This window comes from Ranitomeya imitator, chromosome 4 (assembly GCF_032444005.1).
Source record: "Ranitomeya imitator isolate aRanImi1 chromosome 4, aRanImi1.pri, whole genome shotgun sequence".
In the NCBI taxonomy this organism is placed as follows: Eukaryota; Metazoa; Chordata; class Amphibia; order Anura; family Dendrobatidae; genus Ranitomeya; species Ranitomeya imitator.
This window is the reverse complement of record NC_091285.1, coordinates 382,574,369-382,592,972: the sequence shown is the minus strand read 5'-3', so window position 1 is coordinate 382,592,972 and position 18,604 is coordinate 382,574,369. Positions and strand designations below refer to the sequence as shown.

Genomic DNA, 18,604 nt, shown 5'->3' with positions numbered 1-18,604 from the left:
AGGGCAGATAGCCTAACCCCACTATAATAAGATATAATGTACTTTGGATCACGCCTAGTTTCAATATTAAACAATTAATGTGATGGGGATGGTTTTGGCAGCAGGATATCGTAATGTTTTGTTCCTTTTGCTTTTCTAAGGATTTAGTATAGGCATCCTAGACAATTTGTGATACTTTAGGATTTGTATGACTCGTTCCAGGTACTATGATCTGCATTGTCAACAAATTTATTGTATACATTTGTGATTTTCTTGTTAAGTGTGACAAATATGTCTATGGTGATTCGGTCATACGCAAAATATGTATATCTTTTACTTATCCTTTTTGTTGTTTAATAAACGAATTTAAAAAAAAAAAAAAAAAAGATTCATTTCAATGTGCGACTTCCAGGAAATCTGTCTGTGATTTATCTGGGATTTTAACAGCCAGGATTCCAGACAAATGAATTTATGCACTTCTGATAAGTTTCCTAAACCTTCCACTTATTAGTAGCTGAAAAAAATGATTTTTAAAACTGAAGACAATCTTCATTAACATAAAACTCACAAATAAACAAGCAGAATATTCCTTTGTTCCATTATTATATCTTTCGACTCACTTGGAATATGAATTATGTATCACAAACCATAACCTTCAAAAAGTAACCTGTAAACATGCAGCATATGAAATGTATACAAGTATCTAGTAGGCCATAAAATCACTTTATATTTTCACCTGATTACACAAAATGGGAGATTCCTACTTCATGTATTCTTGGGCAAGGTATCATATTATGGGTCAGAATGTATTCTCCTCTCTTGGCTGTAATGAATGCGGTAATTAGCTGCAGATAAGAAAACTTTTGTCAGTTTTATAGCAAAGCAAATCTTCCTTCTTTGAAGATTAATTAAGTACTGTCTCGTGTCTAATGCAAATGACTGCTACATTTTCAGTAAAAAAAGAACAGTGTTGGAAAAGTCTAGCAAGCTTAGTAAAAATCCCTAATATAAAGCACAGACAGCAGAGTCCATGTCCTCCATCACATCAAGACGTGACAGTAAGAGTGCAATGCCAGTACACCACATAAACAGCAACAATCTTCAGAGAAGACCTTTGTACCAAAAGCATACCAGCTGTGAACAAGTCGGAGGGGCTGCTCTACAAAGCCACACTGTCAACCCTGTTGTCATTAACGTCCTGACAGATATTAAAAATAGACGTTTTGCTCGTAAAGATGTCCTAAAGATTAGGCACAGGGTTCTCTTGGAAGCGCCTTCTGGACAGATATCTTAGACACTCGTTGCTCAGAAACCTGCTTTAGTATGAAGCCACAATTCATCATCGGTAGCCTGAAGAGAATTTCCTAACAAAAAAGAGTAAAAATCTTAATTAGTGATTAACAAGGTAAGAGAAATACACTGTAATGACCTTAAATAAAGACATTTCCACGTCTGTCAGATATATTCATTAACACTTCCCATGATGTCCTATTAACATACTGTATCATATGGATAGGTGGATACATTTTACCAGAATGAATTAAGATCATGAGAACATACGTATATTTCAGTATTGTCTAAGCAGGTACTCTGCAATTTGGGGGGGTGCACCTTTCCTTGTAACAAGGACTACATATCTGCTTGGTCAATCTGATTGTGCATGCTAAAGGTGAAGGTAGGAAGGAATCTGTCAGCAGAAGAAGCTGACACCTATCACAGTTACTTCTCCGCTTCACCCTCCAAGGGTCCTCATACGCATGTAAGTAAGATGAACCTTCTGATTTTTGGAGACCGGCCAACTATCTAATGTGTATGAGGGTCTCCAAAATCTCCCCTGACAGCATCATCATGTGACAGCAGCGACAAAAGCTATCTCAGATTGCTGCTGTTTAGCTATTCAAATGCTGCTGCAAAGTGAGCGAGAAAGCCAATGTGATTTCATGGCAGCCCAGGACCTACTGTCCCTATGGCTGTCAGTCCTGTCCTCCTGTGCAACCTAGCCTTTAGCTTGACTTCGTAGGAGAACGTTACTTTGCCTATACTGCAATACTGTTGTGCTGCTGATATAGAACAAGCGATCAACGGACAAATAATTAAGGTACAGGTCTCAGAAAATGGTGACAACTCAATTTATTTATTCAAAACTCTTTTTTTCACCACTTGAATAATAATAATAATAATAATAATAATAATAATAAATAATAATAGACAATCGTGTTCTACTTTGGTATAGCCGTAATCACAAAGAATCATGTTGCCAAGTCATTTTTAATGCAAAATGAACTCTAGAAAAACCAATCCAGAAAAACAGTAGGTAAATTTTCATAATTTCACCACACTTGGGAATTTCTCCCTGTTTTTCATTACCTAATATGATGAAATTAAGATATTCAAAGTTACAACTCGCCCAACAAATAACAAGCCCACAAAAGGCATTGTTGTAGGAAAAATAAAAAAAGTTATGGCTCTTGGAAGGAAAGGAAAAAGCACAGGGACAAAAAAGAAAAATCACCTAGTCATGAAGGGGTTAATGTTCACCTTACCAAGCCAAGACAAGACATTTTGGACAATTTTAGCTTCCAACTGGGAAAAGTTTGGGGAAAGTCCATTTCTGTTTCATCATGACTGTGCCCACTGCATAGGAGTGTTTGGTGTGGAAGAACTTGAGTGGCCCAACACCGCCCTGACCACCACCACACTGAACAACTTGGGGATTTACTAGAACCGAAACTGTGAGCCAGGCCCTCTCATCTAATATCAGTTTCTCACCTCAAAAATGCTTCTCTGGATGAGTGGGTAAATATTCTCACAAAAGGTGAGCCCATTTCATATTAACGACTATGGATTTAGGGCAAATTCAGACGTCCATATACTGACCATGATGTATGGACTGGCTGCGGATCTCCCGATCTGCACTCAAGAATGTATAGGTGTCACAATATGTCTGTCCACCATATAGAGCATATATAAATAAAGAATAGATGCAGCACCAGCAAAGTAGTGGGTGCCAAGCCTCCTAGGTATGAACCAATCTTCAAAATATAACAAAAAGATGAAGGAAGCAGCCAAATTCAGTAAAGTTAAGTATAAAGTGTATTTTTAAAGGTGCATAATAGCGACCTTTCGGTCCATACAAGGCTTGAGAAAGATCCTCAAGTGGACTGAAAAATCACCATTATTGGCCATTAAAAATCCCCTTTATACTTAAAGGGGGTTTCCCACAAACAAAGTTAATTTTATTCAAAATTTTAATTCATAGATCTTTAAAAAATAATAATTTCCACAAGTGGATGTGTTTTAAAAAAAATGTTCCTGAGCTAAGATAATCTTATAAATGGGCCCCTGCATTAAACCTTCATTTTACTTCTGAGAGCAGCTGCCATAACGGAATCTATATTTATAAATATAAACATATACAACCCCTGGCAAAAATTATGGAATCACCGGACTTGGAGGATGTTCATTCAGTTTAATTTTGTAGAATGAAAGCAGATCACAGACAAGGCACACAAAACTAAAATAATTTCAAATGCCAACTTTCTGGCTTTAAGAAACACTAAAAGAAAACAAGAACAAAAAATGTGGTAGTCAGTAATGGTTACTTTTTTAACCAAGCATAGGGAAAAAATTATGGAATCACTCAATATTAAAGAGAAAATTATGGAATCATGAAAAACAAACAAACAAAAAAACACTCCAAAACATCACTAGTATTTGTTGCACCACCTCTGGCTTTTATAACAGCTTGCAGTCTCTGAGGCATGGACTTAATGAGTGTCAAACATTACTCGTCATCAATCTGGCTCCTGATTGCTGTTGCCAGATCAGCTTTGCTGGTTGGAGCTTTGTCATGGACCATTTTCTTCAACTTTCACCAAAGATTTTCAATTGGATTGAGATCCAGACAATTTGCAGGCCATGACATTGACCTTATGTGTCTTTTTTCAAGGAATGTTTTCACAGTTTTTGCTCTATGGCGGGATGCATTATAATTTGGAAACATGATTTCATCATCCCCAAACATCCTTTCAATTGATGGGATAAGAAAAGTGTCCAAAATATCAACATAAACTTGTGCATTTATTGAAGATGTAATGACAGCCATCTCCCCAGTGCCTTTACCAGACATGCAGCCCGATATCATCAATGACTGTGGAAATTTGCAGTCATCTTTATAAATCTCATTGGAACTGCACCAAGCAAAAGTTCCAGCATCATCACCTTGCCCAATGCAGATTCGTGATTCATCACTGAATATGACTTTCATCCAGTCATCAAAAGTACACGATTGCTTTTCCTTAGCCCATTGTAACCTTGTTTTTTTCTGTTTAGGTGTTAATGATGGCTTTCGTTTAGCTTTTCTGTATGTAAATCCCATTTCCTTTAGTCGGTTTCTTACAGTTCGGTCACAGACGTTGACTCCAGTTTACACCCATTCGTTCCTCATTTGTTTTGTTGTGCATTTCCTGTTTTGGAGACATATTGCTTTAAGTTTCCGGTCTTGACCCTTTGATGTCTTCCTTGGTCTACCAAAATGATTGCCTTTAACAACCTTCCCATGTTGTTTGTATTTGGTCCAGATTTTAGACACATTCTGACGGTGAACAACTAACATCTTTTGCAACATTGCCTGATGATTTACCCTCTTTTAAGAGTTTGATAATCCTCTCCTTTGTTTCAATTGACATCTCTCGTGTTGGAGCCATGATTCATGTCAGTCCACTTGGTGTGATCACTCCTTTTTAGATGCAGACTAACGAGAAGATCTAATTTGATGCAGGTGTTATTTTTGGGTATGAAAATTTACAGGGTGATTCCATAATTTTTTCCTCAGAATTGAGTGATTCCATAATGTTTCTCCTATGCCTTGTTAAAAAAAGTAACCATTACTGACTACCACATTTTTTGTTCTTGATTTCTTTTAGTGTTTCTTAAAGCCAGAAAACTGCCATTTGAAATGACTTTAGTTTTGTGCCATGTCTGTGATCTGCTTTTTTTTCTACAAAATTAAACAACTGAATGAACATTCTCCAAGGCCGGTGATTCCATAATTTTTACCAGGGGTTGTATATATATATATATATCTCAAAAAGATGAAGGTAACACTCAAATATACTAAAGTTAACAGATTAATCAACAAAGTACATTTTAATTCATAGATCTTGGAATAATAATAACTTCCACAATTGGATGTGTTTAAAAAATGTTCCGTGCTGAGATAATCTTATAAATGTGCACCTGCTGTGTACTGTGTAATGGCTGTGTCTGACCATACAGGGATATGGTCTGATCATACCACAGCTCCTGGGCAGCGGAGGACGCAAAAGAGAGGATACAAACATTACAGCAGGGGATCACAGATGATTTTTTCTTCGAGGTAAAACATTACTTGAAAACAGGCTGTGAAATGTTTTGCCCCACAAAAAGAATCAGCTGCAATTCCGTGTTGTAATGTCTATTCTCTCTTGCTCCTTCCCCTGCCCAGGAGCTGTGGTATGATCAGACCATGTCCCTGTACGGTCAGACACGGCCATTACACAGTACACAGCAGGGGCACATTTATAAGATTATCTCAGCACAGCAACATTTTTTAAACATATCCAATTGTGGAAGTTATTATTATTCCAAGCTCTATTAATTAAAATGTACTTTGTTGGCTAACCCCTTCCTGACCTCCGCCGTACTATTACAGCGGAGGTAGGGTCCCCTGCTTTGATGTGTGCTCCGGCGCTGAGCCCACCTCAAAGCTGGGACATGTCAGCTGTTTTGAACAGCTGACACGTGCCCACATTAGCGGCGGGTGAAATCACGATTCACCCGCCGCTATTAACCAGTTAAATGCCGCTGTCAAACGCTGACAGCGGCATTTAACTGGTGCTTCCGGCCGCGCAGCCGGAAATGATCGCATCGCCGACCCCCGTCACATGATCAGGGGTTGGCGATGCATCAGGATAGTAACCATAGAGGTCCTTGAGACCTCTATGGTTCCTGATCCCGGCCTGCTGTGAGCGCCACCCTGTGGTCGGCGCTCATAGCAAGCCTGCAATTCAGCTACATAGCAGCGATCTGATGATCGTTGCTATGTAGCTGAGCCGATCGAGTTGTGCCAGCTTCTAGCCTCCCATGGAGGCTACTGAAGCATGGCAAAAGTTAAAAAAAAAATGTTTTAAAAAAATATGAAAAAAGTAATAAAAATATAAAAGTTTAAATCATCCCCTTTTCGCCCCATTCAAAATAAAACAATAAAAATCAAATCAAACCTACACATATTTGGTATAGCCGCGTTCAGAATCGCCTGATCTATCAATTAAAAAAAAGGATTAACCTGATCGCTGAATGGCGTAGTGAGAAAAAAATTTGAAACGCCAGAATTATGGTTTTTTGGTAGCCGCGACATTGCATTAAAATGTAGTAACAAGCGAGCAAAAGAACGTATCTGCACCAAAATGGTATCATTAAAAACGCCAGCTCGGCACGCAAAAAATAAGCCCTCACCCGACCACAGATCACGAAAAATGGAGACGCTACGGGTATTGGAAAAGTGCACAATTTTTTTTTTTTTTTTAGCAAAGTTTGGAATTTTTTTTTGCCACTTAGATAAAAAATAACCTAGACATTTAGTAAACCTAGCAAAAAAAAAGCCAAACAAAAAACAAGTGTGGGATTGCACTTTTTTTTGCAATTTCACCGCACTTTGAATTTTGTTCCCGTTTTCTAGTACATGACATGCTAAAACCAATGATGTCGTTGAAAAGTGCAACTTGTCCCGCAAAAAAATAAGCCCTCACATGGCCATATTGACGGAAAAATAAAAAAGGTTATGGCTCTGGGAAGGAGGGGAGCGAAAAACGAGAACGCAAAAACGGAAGAAGTCAAGGTCGTGAAGGGGTTAATCCTTTAACTTTAGTATGTGCTGCCTTCATCTTATTGGGATATATATATATATATATATATATTATTGGGATATATATATATATATATATATATATATATATATATATATATATATATATATATATATATAGCTGTGACTAGAGTAATTAGACCTTGACATACACGGTATAAGTTGACATACATTGTATAAGTATAGATTCCGTTACGCCAGCTACTCCTAGAAGTAAAATGAAAGCTTAATGGAACCATCAGCTTATTTTCAATTACAAATAAAGTGGAGATGAGAAGAACTTTAGACTTAACATCCCTTTAAGACAGAGGTATATAATTAGCTCACCTAGATCACAACCTCTTTTTAATCTTCTCCTAGCGAGTTTGATCTGATCCTGGAGAATCTGAACCCAATGTCGTGGCCCTGGAACCTTTTCTACACTGTTAGCAGTGCAATATTTTTCTGTAAAGACTGGGAAACAGAAACACCATTAATAAATATGGAAGATTGATGGACAATTATCTCTTCTACAAGAAGACAGAGTTGCAGCATTTCAGGGAAGAAGTCTCTGTGCGTATAAAAACTGCATCAATAACATCTTGGTATGGCTGCTGAAACTGCTGGATACACAAAATGGTAATGAAGACCTCCGTCATTGTGCAGAGGAGATGTGCTTGTGCATCCTCATGTGAACCTGCTAATATAAAAGGGTAGAGACAAAGCGGAAAGCAGCACATGGATCTGGGCTATGCAGGGGACCACAATCCACATCTCCTTCTCCTATCGCCTTGTTATTATCACTGCATGGAATAGCAAAATGCTTCGCGAAGTCTTGTGCATCTAGCATGTAATTAAGAAGCAGGATCATTTCCATACAATTTGCCCTGATACGTGCCTCTAAATGGTGTGTGATTTGGTTTCTCAATAATGAAGACAGGAAAGCCTGGGATGCTTACAGTAATTCTAGATATTTCTGTCTGAGGTTTGGGCTATCTGCAGCCACGTTTAATAAAACCGACCGTAAGGAAATAGATTTTCTCAGCGATACATAATTTAATGTGGACATGCCATACATGTCTGACAGATGCGAGTCCCTGCGGTGGGAGCTGCGTTTATCTCGAGAAGGGGCTCAGTGGCACCAGGAATAGAGAGGTAACTGCACATGTGGGTCTCTATCTGCTTCGTTGTATGGGAGTTCTGGAAATTGACAAGAGTGCTTGCTCACCAATCTTCTAAACTCCCATATAAATAAATGGAGAGCTATGCTTGTGCGTCCACCTGTCTGTTCCCTGTGATGTGTGTTGTGGCTCCGTTCTCGAAACAAAGGTGGGAACCAAATCGATCAAACACTTATAGCATATCCTATGTGTAAGATGGGACAACCCATTTAAGGTACTAACGTACTATGTTCCTATGTGAACCTGGCATCTAGGATGCCCCTTCACTCAGATAATGTTGCTGCACGTGTTTCCATATTTTGCATAACCTCATGTTTAGTAAGAATCTTGCCATGTTGTCCCGCGCTATATGAATCCCTTTACACAGAGAACAGCACAAATGCTACAGTCCAGGTATTATAATCAAGATATACCTTTTATCGCTCCCACAATATTTTGATCCAATCCTTGCCTGTTGTCATTGAGTCCGCGCTTTCTTTTTCCATTGGGTAGAGATGTTGCCAGAGTTTTATCATCGAAAAAAGCACAAACGAGTTTCCTAAAGAGTAGGCTACCCGATCTCTTATAGTTAGATAATATGGAGTCCAGCTGAGATTTCGGCATGAAGACATCAAACCCTTCTGCCAACTGCACATCTGGCTAACAAATCAGAACACATCATGATGTTAGAACAGTGCACTAGGCCTGGAGTTTTCTGTTGTTCATCTAAACTTCTACAATCTGTAGATTTGCCTTATCCCTACAAAATGTATATGCGATTGTCTGGCCTAGTATGTTCTGCACATGTATAACACAAGGTGAAATGATTATAGTGCATGTCCTTTGGCAGACCCCATGCATATGGAAATGTTAGAACAACTAGCTCCAAACTGCGAGGACGTGTCACAACATCACTTGTTCTGCATCTTTGACAAGAAAAAGTTGAAAAAGCCAATGTAGAAGCAGCTGTCAGCTATTGTGCTGGTCTTCCCACGTTAGAACTAGCTGCAAGCAATACTTTCAGATGTAAAAAGTCATATTAAATAAGTACTCTTCCACCTACAGTAACATATCCAATCTTAAAGGTGTTGTCCAACCAGATAAAGAGTAGTATAAATGTGTTTGAAATACATATTGATACAACTTACTAGCAGTCTTTTTTATTATAGCAGCTCCGCTCTACATTCGGGTTCATTTCAACACTTCCTCCCTGGGTTGGCATGTGACTAGTGATGTGATGAAGAATTCTACAGTCTGCCTCACTTCAATAGGTCAGCTAATACCCTTCCTCCTTCATGGCTGATACATAAGCGGAGAAAGGGGCATAGCTATTGCACTGCGCTAAAGAGCCAAACCCTTTTCATCAAATCTCTGGCCACATGGGGACACAGAAACAAGAGGGGAAATCACTAGTGATGAGCGAATATACTCGTTTCTCGAGATTTCCCGAGCACGCTCTGGGGTCCTCCGAGTATTTTTTAGTGCTCAGAGATTTAGTTTTTATTGCCACAGCTGAATGATTTACATCTGTTAGCCAGCATAAGTACATGTGGGGGTTGCCTGGTTGCTAGGGAATCCCCACATGTACTTATGCTGCATATCAGATGTAAATCATTCAGCTGCGGCAAGAAAAACTAAATCTCCGAGCACTCGAGTAACGAGTATATTCGCTCATCACTAGGAATCACCTTTTCTATGTCTGTATGAATTGGTAATAGAGAAGACTGGCATTGGAATAGGAATGTCAAAGCAGCTATTTAATGAACGTAAAATACCAAGGCAGCTGTTTAATATTAGCAAGTTTAATCAATGTGCAATATAAACACATTTAAATAGAATAAGGGGTAAAAACAACCCAACAAACCTCATGTTGTATGTGGGCAGGCAGGTGTTTGAAAAATTAAATCAATTGACACCTTTTATATCTTATATCTGTTGCCGCATTCATTTTAATGTATATGTAAATAAGGAGTTAAGTGCTCTGGGTGTACCAGAGTAGTTCCCAAGCCACTGCCTTCTGAGGTTGCTTCCTTGTGCAGCCCCAGCTATGTTAACTTGGTTGACAGTTCACTGTCAATGTGTCATTAGGTGAAGCAGCACGGTGGCACAGTGGTTAGCACAACAGCCTTGCAGTTTCAAACCCCACCAAGGACAACATCTGCAAAGAGTTTGTATGTTCTCTCCGTGCTTGCGTGTGTTTCCTCTGGGTACTCCGGTTTCCTCCCACATTCCAAAGACATACTGATAGGGAATTTAGATTGTGAGCCTCAACGGGGACAGCGATGATAATGTGTGCAAACTGTAAAGCGCTGCGGAATATGTTAGCGCTATATAAAGATTATTATTATTATTGAGGGAAATCAGACAGCTATCAATCAAGTTAAAGAGTATTGTTCTAGGCAGGGAAATAACCTCCCGAGGCTGAGGCTTGGAAAATGTTCTGTGACACGCAAAGCACTTAACACCTAATTTTCATATGAATTAAAACACTGATTTCTTAGGAATGCAACAACAGAAATGAGAAATAAAGTTATCAGTGGAATGAGCTTTCAAAGACCAGAATGACCATATATGCAGTTTGGGGAGGGGGATAGAGGTTAAACTTACTGACAGATTTCATTTAAACAACTTTTCATATGACTGGACAACACTAAATCCTTCAGAATGAAGCCAACCGCTGCGTACAGGATTACAGGAAATGTTTAGTCTTATCATTGGCAGCTGTAGGTACCTTTTTAAATCATTTTGAAAATCCTTTAAATAATTATTTTTATTTGTCCCTCAGCTTTTGCTTGGCCATGTTAACAAACGTACAATATATTTATATTAAAATGTTGTGCTTGTCTAATGGTATGTGGGCTTTGATTTCACTCCGGTGACGCTCTATACACATGGTTGCCCACTAAACAGCACAACCAAATATACAGTTTGTCCGTAAAGTCATAGTGCACTTTTGACCAGTCACTGGAAAGCAACAAAAAACTATAGAAATGTGAAATCTGCTCCAAATAAAAGAAAAACACTCCCAGTTTCATACTTATTCAGTGTAATAATGTCTGTGATTCTCTTATTTAAGTGATTAATGTCATTGATACGTTCAATGTAAACATGTTGCTTCACATAACCCCAAAAGTAAAAATCTAAGGGCGTCAGATCCGGGGATCGTGGTGGCCTTGGCTTGACAGAACCCCTGGTTATCCACCACCGGCGGAATGTTCTATCCAGAAACTCATGAACAATGGTGGCGTAGTGTGGAGGAGCGCAGTCTTGCTGAAAGATGACAACTTCTGGAAATTGTGGCACTGCATACAATTCCAACATGTCAAGATACGTGTTTCCCGTCACAGACCTCTCTGTGAAAAAAATGGGCCCATCACCTTATCATGCATCAAGCCACACCACACGTTCACTTGAGAGGTGTTACGTTCATTATAAAGGTGCTGATATTCACTTAGCACTTTGGTCATGGATTTAGCAAGCCAAAGAACATACTGAACTTTCCTCTGTACTGTCCACATCTCGACTGGCATGGAAAACCACACAGCTGGCATAAGCTTGTGGGTGCATGATGTCACAGACCTAGCAGTGTATTAATCAGAGTTCAGTTTATCAGGGCCGCAATCAGGGCATTACTGCCCTTACTGTTGTATGGGGCCCAGTCAGCAGAAGTACATAGATTCGGGTCCCCACAGATCCGGGTCCCCACTCTTGTGCTTCTAATCATCGGGCCCCATCGTGCACTAAATTACTGTGCACTGCAGCGGACACATTGGTGCTGGGGCCCGGGAGCCTTTATGGAGCTGTGCATGGCCGTCTAGTTGACTGCACAGCTCCTGCTCGGCTGTAGCTAGAATGTATGGACTCCCTGCAGGTTCTGACTACAGCCCATAAATACTAGCTGCTTCACTACTGAAAACAATAGACACCCCGGGAACTACTGAGGTATGTATAAAAAAGGTTTTTGTTTTTTTAAATGGGTGAGGGGGGGGGGGGGAGGGGGTAGTGAGACTGCAGATGATGAAGTGTGTTTGAGGGGGTACTGCACATGATGAAATGATAGGGGGCTGCAAATGATGAAGTAAGGGGGACTGCAGATGAAGTGAAGGGGGATAAGGGACTATAAATGATGAAGTAAGATAGACTGGAAATGATGAAGTGGGGGTAATGGGGACTGCAAATGATGATGTGGGGGTGATGGGAATTGCAAATGATGTTGGGGTGATGAAGACTGCAAATGATGATGTGGGGGTGATGGGGACTGTAAATGATGAAGTGGGAGTGATAGGGACTGCAAATGATGATGTGGGGGTGATGGGGACTGCAAATCATGTGGGGGTGATGGGGATTACAAATGATGATGTGGGGGTGATGGGGACTGCAGATGATGAAGTGGGGATGATGGGGACTTCAAATGAAGTGAGCATGAGGGACGGGGGACAGCAATTGAATTGAAGGTGGGGTGGGGAGAGCAAATGGTGTATTGAAGGTGGGGAGAGCAAATAATGAATTTTGAAGGTGGGGAAGAGCAGTTGATAATGAATAGAGGGTGGAAGAGAGAGATGACATGACAATGAATTGAGGCAGAAGGGGCATGTAACTATAATGAATCGGGGTAAGGGTTAGAGCGGGACGTACATAGTGGAGGGCGTTGAGGATAAAGTGACCGGTAATGAATTGGGGGAAAGAGTACAAGTGCTAATTAATTTATATATTAAATGGGGAAAGTGGCTATGTACAGATAGTGGGGGCACAGTGGCGGATTATAATTTATATTTGGAATGGGGGGTTGCATAATAACCAATTATATATTAATGGTGGGCGAACGTCGGCATTCAGATGTGTAGTGTAGAAGAAAGGGAAAAAGTGGGGAATGTACTCTGGAAGTGGTGCTCTAGATAATGGTGTTATTTTATGCGCTAGATTAAAAAGAAATGCAAAGATGAAGGACTTCAGCTAGAGACGTCACTAGTGAGTCAGTGTGTTACCTGTACACTGACACTATACACTCTATTACCTGTTCACTGTACACTATATACAGAGCTCCTGTATATAATGTCACTGGGGATCACTGTATTACCTATGCACTGACACTATATACAGACCTCCTGTGTATAATGTCACTGGGGATCACTGTATTACCTGTACAATGACACTATATACAGAGCTCCTGTTTATAATGTCACTAGTGATCACTGTATTACCTGTACACTGACACTATATACAGAGCTCCTGTGTATAATGTCACTAGTGATCACTGTATTACCTGTACACTGACACTATATACAGAGCTCCTGTGTGTAATGGCACCGGTGATCACTGTATTACCTGTACACAGACACTGCATACTTAGTACAGATCTCCTGTATATAATGGCACTTATGGTTATAGTATTTTTTTTCATTAATGATCATTATTGTACTTTTCAGTCACATTGTGGTGGTAATATGTTGTCCGGCCACGGTGTGGCAGTATTTTTTCCTTGTATGTGCTATTATTCGGTCACTGTGTGGTGGTAATATGTGGTCAGGTCATGTTGTGTTGGTATTTGTTCCTTGTATGTAGTTGGTCACCATGTGGTGGTAATATGTGGTCTGGACATGGTGTGGCGGTATTTGTCTCTTGTATGTGATATTGTTCGGTCACTGTAGTGGTAATATGTGGTCTGGACAGGTCTGATCTTATATAATTGGGCCAGAGAAAGGGCACCGAAATGTAAACTATAAATAAATCCTGTGACTGGTCAAAAGTGCACCATGACTTTAGGGACACACTGTATATATATTGTGACAGTGTCACTGGCACAGTGTACAAGGGGAGATATGTGTCACTGCGCATGTTGGCGTCAGTGGTATGAAACCAGGATATTCTTCCACCAGCACACTAAGTGTTGGGAGGATTAAAGTAAGCTTCATACATGGGCTGGTTTTATGTGAGCACTCATAGAGTGGGCGGGAGAGTGCTCACCATATCTCTTCCTGCAGCCGATTCCGGCATGGTCCTGGTTAAATACCTGGACACGTGAGACAGTCTGAGTGTGGTGTCTTGGGAGAGGAAGTACTCCCACGTAGCTCCAAGGAGGAGCGGAGGACATTGCCGCAGACTGCAGGTTGAGACCTTTACTGTGAAAGGACTCTGTAACACTTTATTTGTTTTGTTTTTTTCCGTTAGCCAGAAAGGCTCTGTTTTGTTTTGTGAACCCTGCCTTGGTGTATGCGGACTCCAATAAACCAGCAGGTGCTTCACCACCAAAATGTTCCTGTGTCTACCTGAGAAAGCCGCGAAGCGTGTCAACCCCTCACTATATATATTATATTTGCCTAAAATACAAAGGAAATGTGTCATCTTTAACTTTAGGCCTTTTAGAGGTAATTTCATCTTCAACTTGCTTAACTGTTCACAAGAACAGTAATTTTGACCAGGGGTGCACAAACTTTTACATGCCACTGTAAATATAATCTTATACTGCAGTGCATCAATTCTTCAATCCCCATCCTGCAGTACATCACTCCTCTTCTCCGTTTCAGGACTTAATCCAGTGACCTCTTGCTGCGTGGTCAGGTTCCCTTTCTGGTATGCCACAGACTGTTCAGTCTCTGTCCAGCTGCCGATAGCTCTTTGTCTTTGCTTTAAGGTACCGTCACACTCAGCGACGCTGCAGCGATATAGACAACGAGCCGATCGCTGCAGCGTCGCTGTTTAGGTCGCAGTAGAGACGTCAAACACAGCAACTCCAGAACGATGCAGGAGCGATCCTGTGACGTAACGGCGACTCACTTATCGTTGTAGCTGGTTGTTAGCTCCATGTAAAACATTGCTGGCATTGTTGCTTTTGCTGTCAAACACGACGATACACGCCGACCTGACGACCAAATAAAGTTCTGGACTTCTAGCTCCGACCAGCGATATCACAGCGGGATCCAAATCGCTGCTGCGTGTCAAATACAACGAGATCGCTATCCAGGATGCTGCAACGTCACGGATCGTTGTCGTTCTCGTTGCAAAGTTGCTGAGTGTGACGGTACCTTTAGAGTTGCAGAATATCTATAGATAGGGTGTAGTTAAGGCCATTCAGGGTCAGTCGACACTAAATAGGGGCGCCATTACGTATACTTATGGTGCCAAACCACGCAGTCAAGCGGAGAGAAGTCAAGAGTCAGATTAGGGACTTTCCTCGTTTGAACAGGGAACACTCACTGATTCCGAGATTATAGACACCTGTGATGCTAATTAGTGGACACCGTGATTTAACATTTCCTCTTTGTCACATTATTTTCAGGGGTACCATCATTTCTGACCAGGCCTATTTCATGAGTTTTATTTTTTTTTTAATACTGTGGAAGCATGGTTGAAAAGCAATGTCTGACTTTCATTTGTTCATTTTCATACATTTTTATTTATTATTACTTTTGTCAGATTCAAGTTATTTCTGTGACCATTGTGGGTTTATCTGTCATTAAACGAGGAGTACCAACAATTTTGACCACGTGTGTAGTGACGATATATACATCCTAAATGTGCACTCATAACTAGATTTAGTTCAGTTATAATATCTCTTCGTTAAAATTAGCTGGTGTAACAAAAATTGGGAGCGTAATATTGTTAGAATAAAAAAACTACTAGTTTTCTATCATGATGACTTTAAGTGGCTTCTTATAAATGAATGTCTTCCCAATGCCGCATCTACAGAGACAACACACTTCAGAATACAATAAAAAATCAGACTGGAAAGGACAAATGCTAATGTCTTTAGCTTTCCTGTAATGAGAAGTCATATGAAACTCATTACACTGCTTGAGGCCAACACATCTAATTAACCTTTGTATGGCAACTTACATCAGAGGATGACGAGTTGACAACAATGCCGAATGCTGGCACGTGATCATCCTCTTTCTTGACGGGCTCTGCTTGTGGCAGACTGGAGGACCTGGCTGGAAGAAGCAGCGGCTTGTATTCCCTCACATTTGTGCTGTGTATCGAGGTCACCGGTGTATTCTTTGGAAGAACTTTTTTCTTCATGATTCTTTTTCTTGAGAGAATGGTCTTCTGGGAGCAAAGACACGACTGGGCTGTCTGCTGTCGAGTTTGCGCAACTATATAAAAGCAAATGGACTTGAAAATGAAGCTGTGCCACTTTTACCTGCAAACAATTGTAATGATACTGACAAAAGCAATATTACATCTCCTACATCAGTTCTAGTCTATTTCTTAAACTGCACTGCCCACTTAGTAAAACCTTGTTTTCATGCAGCCACCAGGAATTGTCTGGCAATGAAGTGTGCGATTCTTACACAAGCCATGAATTCTTTCTTCTAAGCTGGGCTAAAAATGATGATGCAACACTTTTAGCGTCATGTGAGAATGCTCATTTTTTTCAACGTTTGGAATTAAATCAAATGGGCCATATACTGTGTGGTATTCCAGAAGGTGGTAGCAGGGGGCTGGCGGCGAGGAGGTATGCCAATCAGCCACTCTGCCTTGGTCAGGGTATTTGGATATAAAGCTAGGGCACCAAACAGAATCTTTGACCCGGGTGAAGGAGTGCCTAGCTAAGTTCCTGTATGCCAGCCAAAACCGCTATCAAATCTGTTTCAAACTAAATGAACTAGTAAAAGACAGAGAAAGGCATATCCCTCCAAATCTCCTAATCCCTTCCTTACCCTCAGTGCTAAAACCTAAGTAACATTAGACAAAAAGGCTTGTCTACATGTAACATTATCATTGCAACTTCAGTGTTCCCAGGCAACTGGAACGCACAGACGTAAATGGACTTGATAACAGCCAGGACACTCTGACTCCTGATCTCTCTAGCCCCACCCAGATGACTCTTGGTAAGCACTACACATGCAGATTGATCTGGTTTATCACTTTAAAAGTATTTACAAGGACAAAGGCAAAACACTGGTGACAGGTTTTCTTTAAAATCCCTCTTAATCATTCTTAGGTATGTACTTTCATCACAGGCTTAAAGGGAACATGTCACGCCCCCCTCAGGCGTTTGTAACTAAAAGAGCCACCTTGTGCAGCACAAATGCTGCATTCTGACAAGGTGGCTGTTAGGTGTCGAGTTCCCGCCTATGCACAGGGGGAATCTCAAACCATCTCCGCTGCGGTCTCCCATTCTTCTACAGCCCCAATGGAGACATCGGTCCCAGCGTCTGACTCAGGCTGATACTGGGCGACTCGTTACTACTGTTCTTCCAGGCTCTGCCTTTGTAGCCAGCGCTGATCAGGAAGGTCCTTGAGTGCTAAAACTATAAAAGGTTCGCATGGCCATGCGCTAGTATCAGACCAATGTTAAAGAGCTCAGCGCCAGTGTGGTTATGCTTGTATGTGGTCAGGGTTTGGCTGAAATAAGCCCCTGGAATACCGGCACCTCTGGTGAAGAGTTGTTTGTCTGCTATTCTAACTGCATGACCACAGTTTTGCTCTGTTTGGTTGCTGTGTTCCTCTGTGAGGTTAACAGGGCACAGCATCTTGTTATTCTAATGAATCTGTGAAGTAACAGAGTTCACTAATACCGCCATATAGTACCGCCTATTACTAGCAGCAGGTTTCTCTCCTGCACGGTGGACCCCGGGTTGCGAACGCACCAACTGTCTCATATATACAGTACAGACCAAAAGTTTGGACACACCTTGTCATTTAAACATTTTTCTGCATTTTTATGACTATGAAAATTGTAAATTCACACTGAAGGCATCAAAACTATGAATTAACACATGTGGAATTATATACTTAACAAAAAAGTGTGAAACAACTGAAATTATGTCTTATATTCTAGGTTCTTCAAAATAGCCACCTTTTGCTTTGATGACTGCTTTGCACACTCTTGGCATTCTCTTGATGAGCTTCAAGAGGTAGTCACCGGAAATGGTCTTCCAACAATCTTGAAGGAGTTCCTAGAAATGCTTAGCACCTGTTGGCCCTTTTGCCTTCACTCTGTGGTCCAGCTCACCCCAAACCCTGTCGATTGGGTTCAGGTCTGGTGACTGTGGAGGCCAGGTCATCTGGCGTAGCCCCCTATCACTCTCCTTCTTGGTCAAATAGCCCTTACACCGCCTGAAGGTGTGTTTGGGGTCATTGTCCTCTTGAAAAATAAATGATGGTCCAACTAAACGCAAAGCGGATGGAATAGCATGCTGCTGCAAGATGCTGTGGTAGCCATGCTCGTTCAGTTTGCCTTCAATTTTGAATAAATCCCCAACAGTGTCACCAGCAAAGCACCCCCACACCATCACACCTCCTTCTCCATGCTTCACGGTGGGAACCAGGCATGTAGAGTCCATCCGTTCACCTTTTCTGCGTCGCACAAAGACATGGTGGTTGGAACCAAAGATCTGAAATTTGGACTCATCAGACCAAAGCACAGATTTCCACTGGTCTAATGTCCATTCCTTGTGTTTTTTTTTAGCCCAAACAAATCTCTTCTGCTTGTTGCCTGTCCATAGCAGTGGTTTCCTAGCAGCTATTTTACCATGAAGGCCTGCTGCACAAAGTCTCCTCTTAACAGTTGTTGTAGAGATGTGTCTGCTGCTAGAACTCTGTGGGCATTGACCTGGTCTCTAATCTGAGCTGCTGTTAA

The 18,604-nt window shown here is 40.9% G+C and overlaps 1 protein-coding gene across 2 annotated transcripts in view; it reads right to left on the bottom strand.

The window, feature by feature from the left end:
• Window positions 1–213: 213 nt before the first annotated feature.
• Window positions 214–18,604, bottom strand: part of BEND7 (BEN domain containing 7) — a 132,002-nt gene continuing 113,611 nt past the window's right edge. The window contains exons 5-8 of one of the 2 annotated variants that reach the window (XM_069765185.1): window positions 15,856–16,112; window positions 8,457–8,682; window positions 7,211–7,336; window positions 214–1,343 (exon numbers count right to left, since the gene is read on the bottom strand). In XM_069765185.1, coding sequence (XP_069621286.1) covers window positions 1,285–1,343; window positions 7,211–7,336; window positions 8,457–8,682; window positions 15,856–16,112 — 668 coding nt within the window. In that variant the 3' untranslated portion in view covers window positions 214–1,284. Of the gene's footprint in view, window positions 1,344–7,209; window positions 7,337–8,456; window positions 8,683–15,855; window positions 16,113–18,604 lie in introns of those variants that run through there. The other variant, XM_069765187.1, reaches the window with a different exon arrangement.